The sequence below is a fragment of the Chelmon rostratus genome, chromosome 16 (assembly GCF_017976325.1).
Source record: "Chelmon rostratus isolate fCheRos1 chromosome 16, fCheRos1.pri, whole genome shotgun sequence".
NCBI lineage: Eukaryota > Metazoa > Chordata > Actinopteri > Chaetodontiformes > Chaetodontidae > Chelmon > Chelmon rostratus.
Genome location: NC_055673.1, coordinates 5,191,014 through 5,213,642, shown reverse-complemented (window position 1 = coordinate 5,213,642; position 22,629 = coordinate 5,191,014). Strand labels below are relative to the sequence as shown.

Sequence of the window (22,629 nt, the reverse complement as noted above, 5' to 3'; positions counted from 1 at the left end):
AAGGAACAGAAATCTTGGCATACAGACAGTACCATTAAAGAATTCAACCTCAACCAAAGAAAATGGAGGAAGAGACACCATCACCAGGTTTCACAATTAATTTTACTACTCGCTGCTTCAGCGTTTTCTCTGCCGTCAACCTGACAGGTGTTCCCTGCGTGGGCCGTCAGCTGTGATGTGACGTACTTCCGTCCATCTAGACTACTATGTTAATGTACGCACTTTAACTTATCCCCCGCCACTCTGAGTAATTTTAAATGTTAATATACGTACTGACACTGTTTTTTTTTTCAAGCATGCTTTTATTACTTTTAAATGACTGTAGACCACGCCTGCCTCGCAGTAGCGTAGTCATCAAACTAGCGGAACGGAACTTCTCCTCTTTCCCCGTGTTCAGTCAGGATGAAGTAGCTTCCGGGCGACAGGGTACCAGCAGTAAACATGGCGGAGGAACTGCTGGAAACAGTGGATAGACTTCAGTCGCGGCTCCTGGAGAATCCGGAGCCCCGAAAGGTAACGACTGAACAGGTCGACACTGACAGATTTGATGTTTAGCACCGACCGTCTCTTGAAATGCGACGGCGCGTGTCTGGAGGCCGAAACGAAGCCGCAGTCACGGCGGCTCTCCGAAAAGTCGCAACCGTTTTTTAAATGCTGCGTTCGATGGCCGCTGTCGGGCTCCGTCTTATAAAAAAAATCACGTCAAACTATTCATTTAGTTTTTTGGTTGAAAATACAAATCATAGTTGCTTTGAAGCAACAGCAGTGGTGGAAGACGTACTCAGATCTTAAACATAAGTGAAAGTGCCAATACCACAGTGCAAAAATATTCAGTTTCAATTAAAGTATTCAAAATTAACGTACAACATCAAATAACATCAAAATAAAGTACCAAAACTAAAATTATTCATTGTGTTTTTATTGGATTAAAATTGTTAATGCCTTAACGTGTGCATCACTTTAATTTAGTGGTAATGGTGCGGCTAATGTTAATAATGTTGTATATGGTAGCATGTGAATTTCTCCCCTGGCATCAGATAAGTCTTACCTTAACCTCTGATAATATATTATCCAGTTTCTCCTTCATCACCAATCCAGACAGTTTGTTTATGTAATTTTGTGTGTGTGTGTGTGTGTGTGTCTGAGTGTGTGTGTGTGTATTTATACACATAATGTGATTAGAGTTCATGATATATAATCTTTCTTTTAAAAGATTCCTCCATTTGCTTCCAAAGCTGCGAGTGACGAAAAACGAAATATGTTGTGTGATTTCAGTATCTGTTTGGCTGAAGGAACTTACATTACTGTCTAAATGAAGTTTTTGTTAAATCGTTTCACCAGAGTGGATCATCCTGTAAAATTATGTAAAAGTTCTTGATCTTTATAGTGTAGAAGGACCCGTGTCAAGACAGTAATTAGTTGAACAGATTTAGATATGAATTATTAGCGCTCATGTTAAAATGGAAGCAATTCCGACAGCATGTGAAGGCATCGTTGGAGACGTCACGATAATTAAGGGGTTTTAACTTCTTATAACGTACTCCTATAACGCTGGCTTTTAGCTAATATTAACACCTGTCAGTTTGGTATAATAACCGGTTATATTACTCTATTAGTTACTGAAATAACAACAATAACCACAACGCAGTTTATTTTATAACGAAACTCGGGGGCCAGAGTAGCCGTTAGCCTTCTAGCTAACTAACGTTAGTGCGGAAAGTAATGACAGTTACTGCGATTCCGGGCCTCTAACGTTAAACTGATTAGGTAATTTTATTTTACATCGCAGCTGTACGCCTCTGCAGTGGGGCCCTCTTTTGAAATATTCAAATTTAAAAGCGGATAAATGATTATTGACAATGTCCGACCGCCCCTTTGTTTAGTTTCTTTTCTGAAATGTAACCGTGCGTCTCAAAACAAAGCAGTCCTGATCTGAGTGACAGGCTTGGTTAATAGGAGACATGTTCCGGTTTTCAGATGTAATAATTTGCGAAAGAAATGGTGAAATCGCAGCTCAGTGGTTTTACTACAGCCCTGCCCTGTTAGGCCACGACATCATTCACGACGAAGGGCTGTTTAATGTTGCTGTTTCCAGTGTGGATCAGAAGGTTTAATTTAACTGAGAAAACAGTGTTTATTAAGATGTCAAGAGGAGTTCAATCACAGAAATCAATCAGCTGTAAATTCTTTAGGTCAGGGAGTTTTAATGCCAGCAGAATGTGAGCAGAGCGGATCCACACTGAGAATAATTCCATTTGAATTATCCTGAAGGGAAAACTAAAAACCTGTGAACACACCAGTCATGCAAGCATAGAGATATGTATGTAAATATGTTAAAAATTAAGTACTTAATTAACAGCCATAAGGATTTAGAGATGACATATAGTGTATCTTTCCTGCTGTTATCACTATTATTTGTCAAGACTTTCTCTTTTAGCTCATTTATTCCTTGTACCCAATCATGATCGCCGCTGTCACCTCCACTGACAATATGGATCCAATCTATTATACCAGAATATCAACATATATCATACCTCTGTAATCTGTTATTTAATTGGCTTAATTGTAAAATAACTTTAAGTCTTTAGGTCCAAACAATGTTCCATATACAATCCAATTCCGCCAACACATATTTCAAATTACATGTCAAATTTATTTTCTGGAGAATCTGTTGATAATGTTAAACATTAAAATAATCTTAACTCGAGGGTCTTTTTTTCTTGCTTTCAACCTGATCTCTTAATGTTTCATTAGCAGGTGGAGTTTGGTTCAGTTGTCATCACATGACCTAAACACATGAGCTTCTATCATGTTATAACAGGTGGTTGTATATGGGGTAGTGGTAATCCATACACCAATCATACATACCAGCTGGCGGATTTATGAGCCATCTCCATGACAACTGAACAAACTCCATCCACTGAGGACGACAGTGACATGTGAAGATAAAAAAAAACAAAACAACAAAGATTAAGATATAAGTTTTTATTGTTTTGTTTTTCGAACCACAGTTTCAGGGTCGTAAATGAGAGCAGGGTGTCTGTTTTTAGCAAATTAACAAATCAAAGTATTTCATCACATCAATGCCAAAATCCTATAAAAATCCAGTATTGGGAGTAAGCTGTCCTGCTCATTGATTTACAACATTACCACCCAGAGATATTAAAGGGACAATTATGTTTGTGTTTACATCCCAGAAAAAGGGCCGATGAATTTATAATCTCTAACAGTGTATATTGTCAAATCCTCCAACCTGTAATAATCAGCCAAATGATAATTTAGTCCATTCGTGCTAATACTAGCATAATGTAATCACTGTAGCCTTCTATACTATTTAGAAAGATATTAAATGTAGATGAAGATTGATATTTCATTTCATTATCTTCAGTAATGCTAAAGTAGTGGTAAAACCCTGAATCCAAAACAAGGTTGGAATGCAGTGTAAAACAGAAACATAAGAGAATGTGATCATTTGCTAATGCTTTTTGAAACTCAATTAACAATATATAAGACAATACATTTAATATCTGACCTCATCAGCTTCATTGATTTTTGTAAATATCTGCCTATTCTGAATTTGATGCAGCAACACATTTCAACACAAGACTGGGAAAGTTGTGGAACGCTCCAGAAATACCTGTTTGGAACAGCAACAGGTTGCTTGGTAGCAGGTGATAGTATCACCTGTCACCATCATCAACACACGATTGTGTGAAGGATGTTACTTTGAGTCACACTCTTTAGACCTCTGTCACTGATAATGTGCCCACTTTAACACCAGTATCATCTCCTAAATTGTGTTTTTCTCTTGTTTTTCCAGCTGCTAAAGACTTTCAAAAGACTGGGGGAACTTCCCATGACTGTGGACATACTGGTGGTAAGGATGTGTTGATTCCTCGTTCACGTCCTCTTTGTTTCCTGCCAATTAAAAGAAAAAAAGTAAATGCAGCAGAAGTTAAATTGTTTAAGCTCCAGTGAGCTGCTGGACCTCGGAGTCAGACAGACAAGATCAGTGTCTGACCAGTTTGGGAGGTTGCTCTTTAGCAAGGCTTTTAATCCCTGACTACTCCAGTAAAAAACAATAAAAATAAGTGGTTGCAGTGTGCAGTGAATGTGTTCAGCTGTGAGTGAGAGCTGGAGCTTTGCCGGGAACAAAAATGCCTTCCTCAATCAGTTTTTTTTTCTTTCTTGTCAGCTGCAATTTATGCAAATAATCAGCAAAGCCTCAACATGCATATGACCAATCAGATTACTCACGTGAAGCTGGCGAAGATATGATAACAGCTGTAAAAGCAAAATCCACGCTGCAGCTCACAGATGAACACATACAGGCCTGAATTATAAGAGGATGTCACACACCTCCCATGTGATATCTACCTCGCCTGGTGTTGTTGAATTAAATAGTAAATCTGAATTTGGATGATAAAGAGAATGACCAGTGTCTGTGTTTTCCCTTTGTTTTATTCTCTTGTAGGAAACTGGAGTGGGGAAGACTGTGAATTCTTTTAGGAAACATGAAGTAGCTGGAGAAGTGGCAAAAAGCCTCGTAGCCAAATGGAAGAAACTGGTTCCTCAATCTGCAGAGAGGTAGGTTTTGCATACTGGTGCCTAGAAATGCAAACAGTAGTCAGGACTGGATTGGGCATGTTAACTCTGTTCCTGCAATTATCATGTACAATGGAGTTGTCAGCTAACCTTCAGTAAGGAGCCCTTTAGAATAAGGCTATGTTTGCCTGTAATCCATCAACACCAGGTGCCTGTATCTGTTGCAGGAGTCTTGACCTGTTTTTTAATAAATAAAACTCAAATTTCAACCATGATCACTCTGAAGCTGAAGTCGTACTCTGCTGAGACGGTGTTCCTGATGCCAGCCAGGATAAGACAGGAAGCAGTCGCATTAAACTAATAATTAACAGCTCATTTGCCTCCGTAAATCAGAGCGCAGATGAGTTGTGCAGTGAGGCGCAGCTTGTTAAAAATGTGGAATAAAAAGCTCCAGCTTTCATGCAGCGGTCTTGCAGCTGTGAAATGAAACGATCACTCTCAGATAAAAGACCAGGGAAGATCAAAATGGAGGAAACCACTGTGGTCAGATTTAAAAACGCAAAATTATTTTTCCTCTTGTTTCATTTTAAAGCTTCTTAGAGGCCTGAGGTAAAAGTATCAATTAATTCAGAAGGACAAAGAACTATTGATGAATGTCCTGTATGTCTTGTAGAGGCAGTACTCAAATCATTTACATTAATAAAGAATAAAAAGAGTCTTCCTTCATCCTGCTCTGTTTGTATGAGAAAGGTCACTAAAGAGAAACTGCTAAATGTTTAATATGAATTAATAAGGTCAATACAATACGCTGAGTTTCACTGTAGTTTTTTACCGTACAGAAAACCTGCATAAAACTTTAGAAACTCATTGTTTGTTGTTAATTACAAGTTGCTTGAAATCATGAACTCAGACAACAGAATTATGTCAAACACAATGTGATCACGTACGATTCTACCGGAAGACGATAAGCAATAATATTGATTTCTCTCACAGACCTTTAACATCATGTGTGTGTTAAAGTATTGTAGCTGAAGTACTGTAGCTGTACTACTGTAGTAGTAGTACTGTAGCTGAGTCAAACAGTGGCTGGTGTTGGTGTAACTTAGTGTTGACCTGTGCTCCAGTGTTTTTCATCGCTGTCTGTCCGTCTACCACAGACCCGCCAACAGCCACGTCAAAGAGGCATCGCGGTCACACACACACTCTCGAGCTCCAGAGGCAGGTAGTGGAGGAGGCCACAGACGCGCCCGGGAGCCCTCCCCTGAGGAAGAGCCCTCCTACATGGAAGAGGAGGACGAGGAGGAGGAGGGAGAGAGAGGCTATCACACAAATTACTCGCTGTCACCTCCTCAACACGAGCAGTACAGCCCTCCACAGCGAGGAGGCTACCAGTCGGATGAGTACGAAAGCCCAGAGCCTGAACCCGAACCCGAACCCGAGCCTGAACCTAGTCCCCCTCCTCCGCGCAAAGAGGTCCGCCACCCCAAACCAAACAAAGAACCCAACAAAAACCACCATCATGGTTCCCATGGCGACAGAAACAGGGACAGAGATGAGGAGCGGCGGCAACGCCATGCACAGATGAGCAGCGATCGAGGAGGAGGAGGAGGAGGAGGAGGCAGTGAAGGGAAGAAACGTAGCACAGACAGAGAGAGACAGCAGAGTCCAGTACAAAAGTCTGCAAAGCACAGCAGGAAGTCCACCACGCATGAGAGTAAGAGGGGAGAGAAGAAGAAAGGAGGCGATGACGGTGAGTGTGTTTCTTTATGTACAGTTTGTGTTTGATGGAAGAGGTTCACTGTAGCTCTGTGACATCCAGAGTCAGCTCGCTGGTCGTCCTCTGCATGGTCGCATCATGAGACAATGAACGGGCCACCACTCCTTCCTGCTGGAGTTAGAATAAATATTAGACTCAATAAAGCCAGATATTCAGTGCTAAAGAGCGCTTCCGTGATTTAGCATCGTACTCTTATAACATCATTGGACAGTTTTAAAAAAGGAGCGAAGTCGATGCTGCAGAACCAGAGTTTCTTCCTCGTCAAAACCTGGTGCCTACATTACCCACAATGCAATGCGACTGCCAGCAGTTCTGTTGAAGATGCATGTGTGTAGTGCTAGTCGCGGCTAAAGCCTTCAACCTCTAGTAGAGATGAGGAATGGGCAACAGAAGTCTGATAAGCTCACCTCTTTTAACGTACTTTTTATGGTTTTCAGACATGTAGTCTTCAGATCCAAACAACCCTGATAGTTGCATCACTTTCAGATTTCACGCGGCTCTGTCTGGAGCCACAGCAGGGTTTATGCAACGTTTTTGTGCATACAAAAGAACTCAGCTGCACCTGTAAACGGACTCTGGTGTGTAAAATCGTGGGAGTTCCCCTTTAAAGCATTTAGCATCTGACTTTCCCACAATGAAGTAATGCTAGTAATTAACAGTCACTTCAAACAGAGGCCATGGCTTTGTGCCTCTGCAGCCCCTGGGCCCTTCGACCCCTGTGCCTGTTCAGCAATCCCTCCATGGTCTTCTGTGATCTTATTTTAATGACATATTAACTGTTGTTTAAACCTGCTTCACGAGCGTCGGCTCACTGGTGGGTCAATCGTTACAAACGTAAGCTTGTTTTGTGTACTGTCCCTCCTCGATATCTTTTCAAATCAGTTAAAATATTTAGATTTGGGGAAATGTGTCTGAAATAGTAAATAACTCCACTTGATGCAGACAAATAACCAAGGTTTTTGGTTTGAATATTGTACTATTGTTGAGCTTGAACAAGCTGATTGAGAACATGTACACTCAGTGGCCACTTTATTAGGTACACCTGTTCAATCTAATGTCATCTAATACACCAACTCAGCCCTAAATTCTGCTTTTATGTTGCCTGTAATGTTCAGGGTTTTTTAATGCTGACAGATCTGTACCCCTCATGTATTTAAGTAGGGAGGGCAAAAAATTAGGAACACCTATTAATATTATATAGTTCATTAGAACACCACCTTTTAAGTACGACCTCAGTAATAAGATGATTCAATTTACACATTTCTGACAATGTCAAAGTTGTCATGATTCTGTCTGACAGATTATTAAAGCTATCATAGCCAGGTTAAAAAAGGGGTCATGAGTATGACTTTTCTGATTCCAATATTAAGATCAGGACAGTCAGAATTGTTAGCTGGTAAATAAGTTTTGAGTTTTGAGTTTTGAGTTTTTATTGAACATTACAAATTGAGAGAACATTACAAATTGAGAGAAAAACATGTCTACACTTTAAACTTTTGATCAAAAACAAATAAATGTTGCCTCAGATGTACCAAAATGTACATTTAAACAATAAGCAACAACAAGCTGAGGACTATTTGAAAGGCTTCACCATCTAAGCTCAAGGGTCAGGTTTCCACAGGCTAGGCTCCTGATTTCCCATGATTCACTGCACCCTCTGACTTTTTCATTTGCCTCTGTGTTTCCAGGGCGACCACGGGTGCCAAAGGACTCTCCATCCAAGGAGGAGGAAGAAGACTTCGAGACTCCCACCATGTCCTTTGAGTCTTTTCTCACATATGACGCCCCATCGTCTGTCAAGAAGAAGAAGAGGCCGTCATCGTCATCCTCGTCACACAGTCGACCTTCTCACTCTTCATCCTCCATGTCGTCCTCCCATCACACACGAACCCCTCCGCCTGCGCCCTCCTCTTCTTCCTCATCCTCCTCCAAAGTGAGCAAAGCTAACGGGACTCAGAGCACCAAGAGGCCACATTCAGGCTCCAGTTCAGCTGCAGCGACGCCGGAAAAACGCAAGAGGGTAAGAACAGCAGCAGAGTGTGTGTTCTCCCAACTTCTCTAGATGGTCTGTAAACACATCACTTTACAGATGATCCTGTATGAATCGGTACTCATCAAAGACAGTGGTTTATTTCACTGCCAAGATCATTCAGAGAGCAGTACCCTGCAGATTTCAAAGACGATGCATTTTGAGTCGCGAGTGTCACAAAAGCTCTGTTTTGTTGTGGCCTCGAACACGACAGCCTCATAAAATAAGAAAGAAAGCAAAAACAAAAAATACCAAGGCACACTGCTTTGCAAAAATTAAAAAGCCTTTAATGAATGGCCAAATTTCTCAGATATAATCATGCTATTATTTTTGATGAATTTGCTAATCCTGGAGATGCTGGTGCTTTGTTGGAGTTCACCTAGTTATGTACACCCCCACATTCTTGACTCCACCTGTGATGATTATCCAGTGCTACTCAGAGGCAGCACTGACTTTGTGTATCTGTGAGTTGAACCATGTAGGTGTTACTCAAGGCTTTTTAATTTTGTAAAACAGTCGTTTGACAAGTCGTTTGCAGATCCTGCCCGCTGACGTCGATGTAATGTTGTTTGCAGGTGGTTGAGGCCAGTCCAACTCTTCCTGAAATCCCCCTGCCAGCGATTCAGCCCAATTACAGACCTCTGCCCTCCATCGACGTCACACCGCTGTCCCCTCAGAGACGGAAAGGTAACCCTCACTTTAAAAGTTTAGCTCTTATTTGTGAAAGATCAGAGTTTCTTCTTCTAAACCATGATGACCATCAAGGGGACATAAACATATTCTCATATTTTGTCATTCTGCTATTTCATAGACAGTTTCACTCCAGGTCAATATCTAAGTCTAACCAACCAGATATGGAGAAAATCTGCACTTATTGTTGAGTGGATGAGTTTCAGATATTGCAGGGGGGAATAGTACTGAGATTAATCTCTCTGCCATGGAAAATCCACTTGAAATAAACAAGCCATGCCTCCTGAACAAGGTCAGGTGTATGGGAGAAATCTGATGACTGACCTCCTTTGTGGACGTACAGATTTAGTGTTTACTGAAGTGCATGTAAACATGTTCTCTGATTACCTGCGTGACCTGGTTTCTTTCCTGGTTTCTTGTCTGCATGTGAATGTGCTGAGGGAGGCGAGCCCATGTGTACATGTGGACTGAATCTGCGTTTGTGATTTCCTGGAAGTTCAGCAATTTTTTTTTCACGCAAATTGTAATCAAGTTCTTCTCGACGGTTTCTTTGTCATTGTCAGCTTATTTGTAAATGTTCATCCAGCAGTGCCTACCGTCCTGCTCTGCGTCGCACTGCCTGACTCTCACTCCCTCCTTTACTTTCAGTTCCTGTCTGCAACGACGAGGAGGATGCCGGGTTCACAGGGAAGCGATTCAACTCTAAGATGGTGGTCTACTCAGGATCCAAGACCTCGTACTTGCCCAGGATGATGACTTTGTATGAGCAGTGCATCCGTGTGCTGCAGAACAACATCGACTGTGAGTGCAGCTGCGGTATATTATCTATATCATGAACAACAAATCATCATCATCATCATCTGTAGATGCCCCTCAGTGTTGTCACAAACTTTTCTACCATGAAATAAGCCCTAAAATGTATGCCTACATGATCACATGACTAATGCTTGACAGCCAATATGCACCTCTGTAGTCTGTGGTCACCACCCAGTTGCTTTCCCAAGGTGGTTAAAACAAACGAGCCCTACCTCACAGACCTGACTGTTCGGTGTGTCTGCGCTCTTTCAGCCATCGCTGAGGTGGGCGGAGTGCCGTTTGAGATCCTGGAACCGGTGCTAGAGCGATGTACGCCAGAGCAGCTGTACCGCATCGAGCAGAGCAACCAGGTAACGCACACACGAACACACACACACATCGGCTACCTTACATTTTCTGAATAGGTCAAAACTGTACAAACACTAGTGGTGTGAAAACAACATTACTGTCAAATACAAATTTGCAAAAGGTTTGTAAACTTACCGAAAATTTCCTGATAAAAAGGGATGTTCATGTCAGGAATTTGGGGAAATTTTCACAATTTGAAGATAAAAATTGTGCCTTTTTATACTGAACTTACTTAATACACAAAAACAACAATACTAAAAGTGTGCTCATTTAACTGAACTGTAACCATGCACTGCATTCAGCTTCACAATCTCCATCACATATGCAGATCATTTATCAGCATTTTTCACCATTGATTACAAATTCTGTAAAATCACATCTCTCTGCAATGCGCAGTGCATTCTCCCCTCACATGTGCAGCCCATAATACCACATTGTCTGAGTACTGCAGGCTCTCAATCAAAACGTGTGTATATTAGAGAAGTAAATATATATGATGTATTTTTAGAATATTAGGTAAACTAGGAGATAAAAGCCTAAAGGAAAGTACACAGTTTCTAACTTGTTAAAACCTTTTGCTGGTTTTTGTTTGAACATGCTAATTTAGGAGTTTTAATTGATCTCTTTTAATTCACTCTTGTTAAACAAGTCAAGTCAGACAACATTCAACTCAAATGAATTGTTTTTTTTCATTCTGTTAGAAAGGTTTTGTCTGTTTATGATTATGATAAAAGGTTTGTCTCTATCTGCATACGACACGGTAGATACAGCCTGAGCAAATAACCCTTACAGCTCCGTTTTATTCCCGTTATTTAATTCCTATTCATTCCCATTAACACTCCCAGAATTTTGCAACTCTCCTCAGACAAACACATTTGAGCTTGTGGACTTTATCAGGTTCATGCAAATGAGGGTGAACGAGCTGAAAGGCATTGCTCTGACAGTAATTTTGTTCTTTATGCTGTTGCTGGAGTTTGAACCTTTTGGAGTCAGTGAAGTCGAGCCAGAATTCCCTCCTCTGCTCCTATAGATGTCCTCGACAGAAAAAAAAACAATGCAAACTAAGACTCTCCGGGAATTAGAAAACTGGATTATTATTTGTCACAGCTTGTTGCATTATGAATTATGTCCGCACATATTTTAGCTCGCTGACAACAAAATAGATGTGGCATAAAAAAAAATCAAATTCCAGGCACTCAGGCGGATGATTGAAAATAAGTCCTTGAATGATAATGTGCTAATATATTATAAAAACACATATTGGCACACTTCCTCTGGGTGTCTGAAGCTGCGTTTCCATTGCCCCTAGAAATGCGCAAATCCTAAATATCGCAATAAAAAACTGGTCATGGAAACACCTATATTTTGAAAATCCCTCAAATATCACTAAAACATTTTTACGCTCTCATGCGGTGGTTTTTCAGACGTGTAATGGAAACACTTTTTTCGCATTTACACGTCACGGAGGTCAGCAGACGCGTAACACTTTCGGCCGTCTTCCTCAAAATGAAATCTCGCGTGATGTCCGAGAATTTTCGAGAAAACACCGTACAATGAAAACACCTGCAAGTAGCATTTGAACTTTGCCAAAATATTGCTTTTATTTTGCGAACAGCTGTAATGGAAACGCAGCTTGAGAAAGGCAAGTGAGCATGCCCCACCCTGCCAATGAAAGGACTTCTTCCCCCCTCAAGGAGCAGCAGAAATACTCCTGCTTTCATACGTTTTCATGATAAATTTGCCATGTTGAGTTTTACAAACATTAAAGTGTCCACCTCATCCTCTTTTCTGTTCAGTCCGTGCTGATGTACCTGTTCACATTCCCCTTCTGTAACACCTGTGCATCATAAAGTGCAACAAACAAACATCTGAGGGAGGAAAAAAATACAAGCGAAGTGAGTGTGGAGTGTGGGAAGACTGATGGCCTTGCCTGTTGATCCGTCTTGTTTCAGTGGTTTACGGAGGAGTCTGACGAGCTGTGGATGCGTCACTGTCAGCGGGACTTCAAGCGCGAGTCTCCTCAGGAGTACGAGTCGTGGAGGGAGATGTACCTGAGGCTGCACGACGAGCGAGAGGAGCGACTGAGGATGCTCACCCAGAACATCTCCTCGGCACACGCCAACAAGCCCAAAGGTACGAGAAGCTTTTACTGACTCAAGCTTTGGATCTCAAGGAACACCTGAGAGATGTTTAAGGTAGCAGCCCGAGTCACTTTTTTTAAGATCAGCCTGCACTAAAAAGCAGCAAAAATGGGCATCAATTACTCAAAAAATGTTGATGTTGAATATTCGTTTTCTGAAGGTCTTTGAGTGTTGGTGTTTCAGCGTGAGTGGTGTGTTTTTTTTCCCTGGCAGGGCGGCAGGTTAAGATGGCGTTTGTGAATTCTGTCGCCAAACCACCGCGTGATGTCCGCCGCCGACAGGAGAAGTTCGGCACCATCGGTGGATCGTCCACAGCTGCCTCCACCGCAGCTGCAGCTCCCATCAAGTCAGTGCTGCTGCCTCACCTGCTGACACTGTCCTCACCTTCATATTAGAGCAGGGGCCTCTCAGAGGGACTGAGTCTGTGTGCAGGGTTTAATCAGCTTTGTCTGGAAGTAACAATTGTTGAGATAGAAAAAATGTCTATGTAAATTGCATAAATGTGAGTTTTATACATGTACTGTATGCACATCAGGGTTTTTCTGCTGTATTTACTCTGATAGGAGCTCAATCATAGCTATGCATCTTCTCACAGCAGATCATAACATATTGTGCGAGTCTCTTTCAATGGATGTGTCTGCACGGTATTTCCCACCAGGCCTTACAGTTGTAGAACTACTGGAAACCGCCGGCTCACCTACTTACTTTTAGTGTTTACATCAATGTTAATAAATGTTTAAATGTTAAAACACATTTCTCCAATAGGTTAATATTTATAACTGCCAGGTTCACCTGCTGTCTGTGTAAAGTATTTACAGATGTGTGGATCAGGATTATTATAGACCTCACTGCAGTTTCTGGGAAAGTGTGATGGGCATGTTTCATTGTTTTATAACAATTTAGAGATGAAATTATTGATCCTTAAAATTTTAAAAAATATCAAACTGATCATTAGTTGCAGCCCCAGTAGAATTTTTAATGAAGTAATTTATTTTCTGTACTTTGATTTGTAGTTCAGGACTTTGCTGTGTTTTAATATGCAGTGCAATCACCGACCTTTTGTCTCTTACCGTGTCTTTCAGAATAAGGCCGGCTACCATGGACTTTGCTGGTGAATCAAGCCGCTCCTTTTCCTCCCAACATAACCCTTCTCCCAGCTCGTCTCGCTCCTTAGCACCAGGTGGGGGAGGAGGAGGAGGATTAGGTGGAGGAGGAGGAGGACCAGCCGCCCGGGACAAGCCACAGGTCAAAAGTAAGTGTGTGTTAAAGGTCCTGATCTGAAGTTTTGAATCATAAGAAGAATCAGAGTTATGTTTGTGTGCTTTTAAATGTCACAAACAGTTTGTTTTTGTTTTCTTCCTCTCGCAGAAATCGCCCCCATGATGGCCAAAACTATCAAAGCTTTCAAGAACAGATTCTCCCGCCGATAGTGTGAAAGAGACTGAATGTATTTTATGAATTCCAGCTGTGTTTTTAATTTAAGATTAGAAAAAAAATACTGTACAACCCTTCATCCCTGCGCGCGCACACACACACACACACACGCACACACACATTATCTCAACCCACCAAACATATCAAATTAACTTTTCAGTATTGGTGAAATTTTTTGTTTTTGTTTTATTTTTTTAATTTATTTAAATAGTGGCATCTGTTTTTGGGGTCATGAAATAAGTATTTAAGTCATATATGACAGATTAAATTAAGCCAGCAAAACACACACACACACACACACACACACACACACACACACACACACACACACACACACACACACAGTCTGTTACTTTTTCTTGTTTTGGAGCAGGTATTTTAAAAGGAAAAGCTTGACCTTATGGGAAATGTGCGTATTTGCTTTCTTAATGGGAGCTGCATAAACAACTGACACCGCTCTCTTGTCCGTGCACTACATGAAGCTACACTCAGCCGCCGGTTGGCTTAGTTATGGCCAAGAAAACCACAGAATTGTCATTTTTACATGCTTTTTGTACAGTTACACAAATGAGACAACGCAGAGGTAATGAATGAGCTTTAGAATTGCTAGTATCCAGATTTTGCTACCAGGCTAGCAGTTTCCCTCAGTTTCCAGTCTTTGTGCTAAACTAAGCTAACCGGTTACTGTCTGTAGCTTCATGATAATTGTACAGGCATGAGTGGTATCAATCTTCTCAATCAAAATTCTTTTTTTTTTCCCCTAAAATATCGAATTTATCCTTCATGGAACAGAATACATACATGTTCTTTGAATTTAAAGAATGCTTGTGTGTTTCTTTCCATTCCGATCAAATGATACACTACATGAGGAAGACCTTGACACACTCTTGTTTTATCTTTTAATGGGATGCATGGTGCACCTCAGCCGAGGTATGAAGACTCCACCAGAGATGTGGACTGACTGGTTAAGGACTCTGCTTTTAACAAACAAACACATGCATATTGAAACATGTTTTGAGATATCCGTGAACTACACACATGCAATGTAGACTAATTCCAACCCTCCTGTGGCTTCAGAACATGTTTTCCTGCTGTTGAATGTGTGTGTCCCTGTTTATATCTGCTTCACTGTGACAAATCAAGAGACTGCGGCAAGAGAAGAAGAACAGCAACAAGGAATAATAACAATAAGGAAGGAAGTTGATTGAACGTCTGCAGCTTCAGTCTACAACAATATGTATTTATTTTCAACACTGGGACCTGGCACCCCACATCATGGGCCTGAAAGGAAGTAGGTTTAAAATTGTAATTTTATTAGATTTTAATAAATGTTATATGGTCATTTTTATTAAAATTGACTTTTTGCCCTTAAATCTTCCGTGGTGTTTGTGTGGTGGTGTTTATCCATCAAGTATCAGTTTCTCTCTAAATGACATTCAAAAAGCCCACAGAGGAGGACGTAAACTAACATGGAACAACTCTCACTCGAGAATGTGAATGGATTTTTTTTTTTTTTTATCTGCCCATCTGTCTTGTAGGCCTTAATGAAGACTTAGTAATAAATTGTTTACATGTTTTCCCTAAACCATGTAATGTGGCATTTATTGCCAATTAAACCTAAATTTTGTGCTTTGCTTCATTTTTCAATCTCAAATCATTAACATCACCATCTAAATCTAAATAGATGGTATCCCTTCTGGTGATTATGGTTTCTATTTGGTTATCTATCTACTGAGAATTTGAAGGAAGTGTAGCTTTAATATAATGTAATGAAGCGCAGTCATTTGCAAGTAGAGGGACAGGACCTCCCATGAATCCCCAGTACACTAAATCTGAAGGGTTACAACATGATTAATGTTATGAGAAATACAAACCAACTACTCTGTGAAAATGATACCTAGTTTTATCTGAATTTTCACTAAATTTAGTTGTTTTTTTTTCTGGTCAAATATTGGATATTTCAGATGAATCAATCTGAGAAACAAAAAAAAAACCCTCGGGTTGAACTGCACAGTGGTGAAATCTAACAAAGTGCTGCAGTAAGTATAATTTTATGGTGTTCGTACTTTACTTTCCTTTAATTTTTCCATTTAATGTTGCTTTATTCTTCTACTTAACTGCATTTTGAAGGCGAATACTGAGTTAACCCCACTACATTTATTTAACAGTACTTGTTACTTGTGGCTTTGCAGATTAAGATTATTAATAAAAAATATACATAATCAACTCAATGATGTATTATGGATTGGAATTCTAATCCAAAGGTATAACATAAATTGTTCTGAAATGTGCCATTCTGCAGAGTGAGGACTTCTACTTTTGGTACTTTAAGTAAATTTTGATGGTAATACTTTTGTCATTTTACTAGAGTTTAAATGCAGTATTTTTACTTGTACTTGAACATTTTTACTTATCTTTACTGAGTTAAACAAGTAGGTAGTTCTTCCACCACTGCTTGTAACTCATGTCAACACTATAACCATAACCTGTGATGAGGAGTCACATTATTCGAATGGAGTCAGCTGTAGTAGTAGTAGTCACTTGTTTGTCACAAGTATTTCCCCACTACATTTCCCTCTAAAACAAGTAATATCTCATTAGATGTGAAGCACTGACATAAATTGCTGCAGAGGTCAGACAGTAAACAGTAGTTTAATTGCTTTCATACTGTGATTTCTCATTTACGGTACTTGTAAACGCTTTGCGACAGTATTGACGCTTGGTGGTAAGAGATGCGAGCCAATCAGAGAGCACATCAAGTGTGTTTGGTGTTTTGCTGTTCATGCAGGTAAAGTCGCCGAAGTGTTGTACAAGAGGATTTTCTGCGAGGCAATCTTCCCCTTCAAAATAAGATGTGCGCATTCATTAAATACATGAAATAAGGCCACACTGTCCTTTATCCTGCACCATTTACTTTAAAAAAAGGTCGTGAGATACAGTTGTAATCCCAGAGAAGGCTAGCAATTATCACATTACATTAGTTTCATCCTAATGTGTGACAGACTCAAAATGGAAGGCGTTGTCATGGTTAATGAATCCAGTCATTTTACACTATTTTTCTATGACATTTTAATATGCTTTATTTTTTTTCATCACACATCACTCACGTCTAAAAGGGACTTGAACTTGCCATTAAATTAAGTAACTAACTAATTAAGGACACCGAATATATTTTAGGATGTCGTGTAACTCTAAAAGCTAATTGCAATGGAGGTTAAAATTTTTCAATGTTAATTAAATAAAGATGAACTAAATACATGATAGACAAAACATAGCCGTGAAAATGTGAAAAAAAAATCAACAATCATACATTTTTACATTATCAAGATTTCTTGCAATATACGTTTAATTTCAACATTTTTCTTCCAAAATGTTTCACAGTCTGCTTTCATTTCGAGAAAAACAAGGCCATGCCAACTATGAGACTAGCTGTTTGCTCATTGTAGTGCGACTTGATTTAATGTAAATTTAGTACTTTAAACCCCTTGTTCTTAGCAATACCATTTCGACAAACAGCTTATTTTATTTCGAAAATCTCGAACCGGAAGAATCCTTCTAACGTCTGTTAACTTGACAGAGAAGTCTGTCCACTTCAGGCCGCGAAGTGAAACTCGTTTCACTTTACCAAAACACTGTGGACGAACGGCTGCAGTCAGCCACCTGTCTTTGACCAAGCTCCCTGTAACGGAAAGCAGCGGCTTGAGCGCCACGATGTCCGGGCACGGTCACGGTCACGGACCCGGACACGGTTGCGGGTGCGAGTGTGACCACGAGCCCGCGGAGAGGGGCCTGGAGTACGGACTGTACCGGCGGATCGACCTGGAGAAGCTGCAGTGTCTGAACGAGTGCAGAGACGGGGATGGAAAGCTGGTGTTCAAACCGTGGGATCAGCGGAACGAGCGGGACAAGGTAACGGCGGCGCAGAGCTTCTCCCCCGGTCAGCTATCCTGCCTGTGTTCCCTGTACGTGCGCAGCGTGAGAGCGCAGGTCTGTGGGGCATCCGCCGCGAAGCCTCACCGTGGGCTGCGCAGATATTTAAACAAACAAAACTTTATTAAAATCACTGACACTGACAAATGACATGAGGCTGCAGGTTGGAGTCTGCCCAAAATAAAGGGATGGGCGCACCAGTGTGGTGGAAGAAATACTTCCATCTTAAAAGTAGTAAAAGTAGCAATAGTAGAGTGTAAAATTACTCTGTTACAAGTACAGGGCCTGCATTCAAAATCTTGACTACACAACTATTAACATCAAAGTATATTTAAAGTATCATAAGTAAAAGTACTCATGATGCAAAACAGCCGTCTTCAGAATCGCGTGTATGTGCATTACCTGATTCTAACTAGTGGTGCGTTAATGTGTACATCGCTTTAATATTGCAGCTGGTAAAGGTGGGGCTTTTTAAACTTAGATAAATAAAGTGGAGTACAGGTGTAAAGTAGCATGAAATGGACATACTAGATTCAAGATTCAAGATTGCCTTTACTGTTATTGAGCATGGACATATCCAGGAAATTTGCACTGCAACCCCCGTATTAGAAAGAAAGATAATAATAATATAGATAATAAAATAAAGATAATAGAATTAAATAAACTAACATGCTGTAAAAAATATGCATAAATGCAATAAAAATATACTACGAAATAAAAATTCAGAGGCAAATATGGTACTTCTTGATTCACCACATTATTGGATGTTGTCAAGTCCATTTTATTTACTGTATATAGCCCAATATCACAAATTTACCTCAAGGGGCTGTACAATCTGTGCAGCAGAGAACAGCCTCTGTTTTAAATTTGGGCAAGGAGAAACTCTCCTGAAAAGCCCTTTTTAAAGGGGAATAAATGGATGAAATCTCAAGAAGAGCAACAAAGGAGGGATCGATCTCCCAGGATGGTCAGACATGCAAGAGATATTGTGTGTGCAGAATACAGAAACATAGTCAATACTTGTACAAGTACTGTATGGACAATCATGACAAAATAATTGATAAATTGCAAAGATTTAAGAGAAATATGCATCTGGGAGGACGATTTTAATTTTTTATAATTCCCAGTTCTGATTACTCATACTGGTTTGGGTGTGGCTGAACAACCAGTCACACCAGTATCCCAATCTGATTACGTCTGAGTGGAGTTTGTTATGTTGCTGCTGCGACTCAGAAAGGATTAACGCTCTCTTGTCTTTTTTCTTTTAGTATGTTGAGAGCGATGCAGATGAAGAGCTGCTGTTCAACATCCCGTAAGTCCTAAAACCATCATCATCATTATGAAATGTGCTGCTTTATATGTTGCTAACAAAGATCTTCATCACCAGTAATAATAAAATGAACTCTTTACATGTTTTTCTTTCAATTCTGATCCTACAATCCTGATTCATAAATAAAAACAGAACCAAACTGCATTTACAAAGTGTTCCTGAGCTGATGTAGTAACATCCTTTACACAATCATGTGTTCACAAAGAGGTGAACCTCGCTCCATCCTCGCTGTGAACCACTGAGCCTTTCCAGGATGCTGCTTTCATACCCAATCATGATACTATCACCTGTTACCAATCAACCTGTTTACCTGTGGAATGATCCAAACAGGTGTTTTTGGAGCGTTCCACAACTTTCCCAGTCTTTAGTTGCTCTTGTCCCAACTTGTTTGAAACATGTTGCTGCATTGAAATCAGAATAAGTATACATTTACAAAAACCAATGAAGCTGATGTGGTCAAACATTAAATATATTGTCTTATACAGTTTTAATTGAGTATATTTCACAAGGGATTAGTAAATAAACACTATCAGTATCACTCACATTTTACACAGGGGTTATACTTTCATTTTAGTTTTTTCTGGAGTCACCTTCAGTCTCTCGTGACAGCTTCTGCTTTCTTCTTGTCTTGCCCCGCGTCCTGTTTGTTTGTCCTGATAGTGTCACTTTGTTTGTTTGGCCCTGTTTTTGTCAAAGACAGCAGCGATGGATCTATGTGTCATCTCTTTCAGTTTTACAGGCAGCGTGAAGCTGAAAGGCATCATCATCTCTGGAGAAGATGACGACTCTCATCCGGCTGAGATACGACTGTGAGTGTCTGTCACTGCTTCTGTGATTACCGGGAAGGGAGGTCACATAGAGTAAGCCCAAACAGGTTGGAACTGGAGTCACACGGTCAGCGTCTTAAACCCCCTAGACCATCAGGACACCCCAACATCTGTATTTATAAATCCATTGTCACGTTACACAGAAAGGAGTGTTGAACTACTTATACAACTTCCATAACAAAAGCATTGAATCTAGATCTTTGTTGACTGATCTGCAGTTCAAGTGCTTCTATCACTTCCTTCACTATTAAACTTACATATATATTCTACTTATTTTTCATTCCAGGTACAAGAACATCCCTCAGATGTCCTTTGACGACACCGGCAGAGAACCTGAACAAGCCTTCAGACTCAACAGAGACCCCACCGCTGAGCTGGAGTACCCAACAAAGTGAGAGCATGAGCAGTTTTTTTTGTCACCTCAGCACCTTCCTGCCTTCAAGCAGGGACTGTTGTTGCCAGTTGTCAGGGTCCAAAATTCAAGTTTCAAAAAACTTTATCACATCACATAAAGATGGAAAATTGTCTCAGGTTAGGGCTCACAAGCAACATAAAAACATTAAGCCATGAAAGACTCACATTCAATTGCAATGAAACACAAACAATTCCCTAAACTGCTGTTAAAATGTCCTGTCTGACGTTAAAACCCTTTAGCCTCCTCAGCAGAAACATGCACCATTGGGTCTTTTTGTCGACTCCGTCGGCATGTTGTGTGAAGGACAGGTGGTGGTCGATCTCAGTGCTCAGGTGCTTAAAGATCTCGGCCTGTTCCACCATCGGTCCCTCCAGCCTGAGTGATCCAGAGGCAGAGTGTGGGGCGTCCGGTGCCCAGCGACCCTGCAGCACAGCTCTGTGGTCTGACAGATGATCAGTCTCCTGGAGGCAGAGCACCACAGCGTCCACGTACTGCCTGTATGTGGACAGGGAGCGCTCGTCTGTCAGGCGGGCCACAAAAGCCATGTCGTCAGCATATTTAAAAAGTGACCGACAAACTGATCCGTGAAGACCCTCTAAGAGATGTTGTTGATTGTAGCCGTTTATTGGCACAAGTTTTATTTAGCTTTTTAGTGACAAATCTGCCCGAATATCGCCTCAGTTAGATTTGCATGTGACTGATATTCCAGACGTTCTGAAGGCTGAACAGCCACACAGGAGATAGAGATAAAGTAATGTAGCTTGAGTGTGAGAAGCATCATGAGCTAATCCTGGACGCTCAGTGACGTGCAGCGAAATCCAATCTTTGTGATCTCTGCAAAGGAAGCGTTCAAAACAAAAGTGGAACCAACTCTCTGTTTGTCTCAGTATGTTATGCTTGTCTCCACTTGTTATGCATGTGTGTGTGCTTCTATTGTATTAACACACACACTCACACAACATGCTATAGCTCAGGATGAACATGTTTGAGTCCTCTCATCATCCTTTAGGTCGTGTCACTGCTCCATCCCGCTTTCTCAGACGCACACACTTTAGTCTTAAACTGAAGTGTCTCCCGTTGTGTCATGATTTGCAGGATCACTCGTTTCTCCAACGTTCAGCACCTCTCCATCCACATCTCAAAGAACTTCGGAGCGGAGAGCACCAGGATCTACTACATCGGTCTGAGGGGAGAATACGCTGAGGTCAGTCTGAGTTACAGCCCATAAAAGAAACTGCTGAATCCTGCCTTCTTTCTCACTATCTAATATACCTTAAAGATGATGATATGCCTAATGACCAGAGGTAAGTTTTTAGGGCTTTCATCAATACCAGGAGGAGCTTTAATTTAATAGCTTTAACCTGACACACGTCTGTCCTTGCTGTGCTTTCCCTCTGTGTGCTTTTCAGGCTCACAGACATGAAGTGACGATCTGTAACTACGAGGCATCAGCAAACCCTGCAGATCACAAAGTGGAGAGCATCATCCCACAAACCAACTTCATTTCCTGAAAGCTGCACAGAGTCGGAAGGAAGGGGAGGAGGAGGAGGAGGAGGGGAGGTTTCAGTGGCGTCTGCTTGACAGGTGTCAAAAAGTCAAAGATGAGTCCAACGCTGCGCACCGGCAGGTTGATTGAGCTCGATCCGGGACCGAGCACAGAAATCTGAAGACCGAAGAGCTTCAGATGTGTCTGGAAGTGCCAAGTTGTTGTTCTGTTTTCTATGGCAATAAAGAGTGAAGGCTTAATGTGGGCAAAAAGCTTAACAATAAACGCATGAAACATTTGACACTCAGATAAAGTCTGCTGTTACCAGTTTAACCTGTATACTCTGATTCATGTCTAATAATAAGCACCACTTCAATAAAGTGACAGCTGCTCTTAAATAAAACTCTGAGGCTGGAAATAAATCAAGTAATGGTGCTTTTTGATTCATTATAGACTTTGTTTGCCGTGTTCACACCCTGAAATCATAAATGGCTTCGCAAGCTGGTTTTTAGGTATATAACATTTGCTCTCAAACATCTGTAGGAGCACAACCAGAAAATCCACATTTTAAGCTGATTTTGACACATTAGCACCTTGTAAATACCTTGAATGTCATATAATGCCTCTCAATCTCCTCCCTCTGTTCAGCCAACATGTTGTTCATGAACCAGTGCTGAATATTTTCTGCCACCTTGTGGTTTGTTATGTGACTGATGTCTGAGCAGGTTTTTGCGGTCCAGCATGCTGTCTTTGCTCAGTTTATCTCTGTGATGGTGAGATGAACTCCCAGCAGCTGCATGGTGCATTAACACAGTTAATTTCCTGTCATCTGAGGACGAGGGAGAGGCATTGAAAGGATGT

General features: G+C 40.8%; 2 protein-coding genes across 2 annotated transcripts; both read left to right on the top strand.

Moving 5' to 3' along the window:
• The first annotated feature begins 400 nt into the window (after nucleotides 1–400).
• Nucleotides 401–15,267, top strand: eloa (elongin A). Its single transcript, XM_041955439.1, has 12 exons — nucleotides 401–513; nucleotides 3,821–3,877; nucleotides 4,475–4,587; nucleotides 5,703–6,295; nucleotides 8,011–8,342; nucleotides 8,927–9,038; nucleotides 9,690–9,842; nucleotides 10,110–10,207; nucleotides 12,158–12,338; nucleotides 12,560–12,692; nucleotides 13,429–13,598; nucleotides 13,715–15,267. Exons 1-12 carry the CDS (start codon nucleotides 442–444, stop codon nucleotides 13,774–13,776), a joined length of 2,076 nt encoding a protein of 691 aa, XP_041811373.1. The 5' UTR covers nucleotides 401–441; the 3' UTR covers nucleotides 13,777–15,267.
• A 2,086-nt stretch (nucleotides 15,268–17,353) lies between these two features.
• Nucleotides 17,354–22,069, top strand: pithd1 (PITH (C-terminal proteasome-interacting domain of thioredoxin-like) domain containing 1). The gene is made up of 6 exons (XM_041955621.1): nucleotides 17,354–17,689; nucleotides 18,979–19,022; nucleotides 19,772–19,849; nucleotides 20,154–20,258; nucleotides 21,378–21,486; nucleotides 21,692–22,069. The coding sequence occupies exons 1-6, from the start codon at nucleotides 17,492–17,494 to the stop codon at nucleotides 21,791–21,793; spliced, it is 636 nt and encodes a 211-aa protein (XP_041811555.1). The 5' UTR covers nucleotides 17,354–17,491; the 3' UTR covers nucleotides 21,794–22,069.
• The last annotated feature ends 560 nt before the right edge of the window (nucleotides 22,070–22,629 follow it).

Coding starts and splice junctions, on each gene's coding strand:
- eloa (XM_041955439.1), top strand. CDS start 442: ATGGCGGAGGAACTGCTGGAAACAGTGGATAGACTTCAGTCGCGGCTC. Junction 12,693..13,428: donor GCAGCTGCAGCTCCCATCAA/GTCAGTGCTGCT, acceptor CGTGTCTTTCAG/AATAAGGCCGGCTACCATGG. Junction 13,599..13,714: donor GGACAAGCCACAGGTCAAAA/GTAAGTGTGTGT, acceptor TTCCTCTCGCAG/AAATCGCCCCCATGATGGCC.
- pithd1 (XM_041955621.1), top strand. CDS start 17,492: ATGTCCGGGCACGGTCACGGTCACGGACCCGGACACGGTTGCGGGTGC. Junction 17,690..18,978: donor AGCGGAACGAGCGGGACAAG/GTAACGGCGGCG, acceptor TTTTTCTTTTAG/TATGTTGAGAGCGATGCAGA. Junction 19,023..19,771: donor GAGCTGCTGTTCAACATCCC/GTAAGTCCTAAA, acceptor CATCTCTTTCAG/TTTTACAGGCAGCGTGAAGC.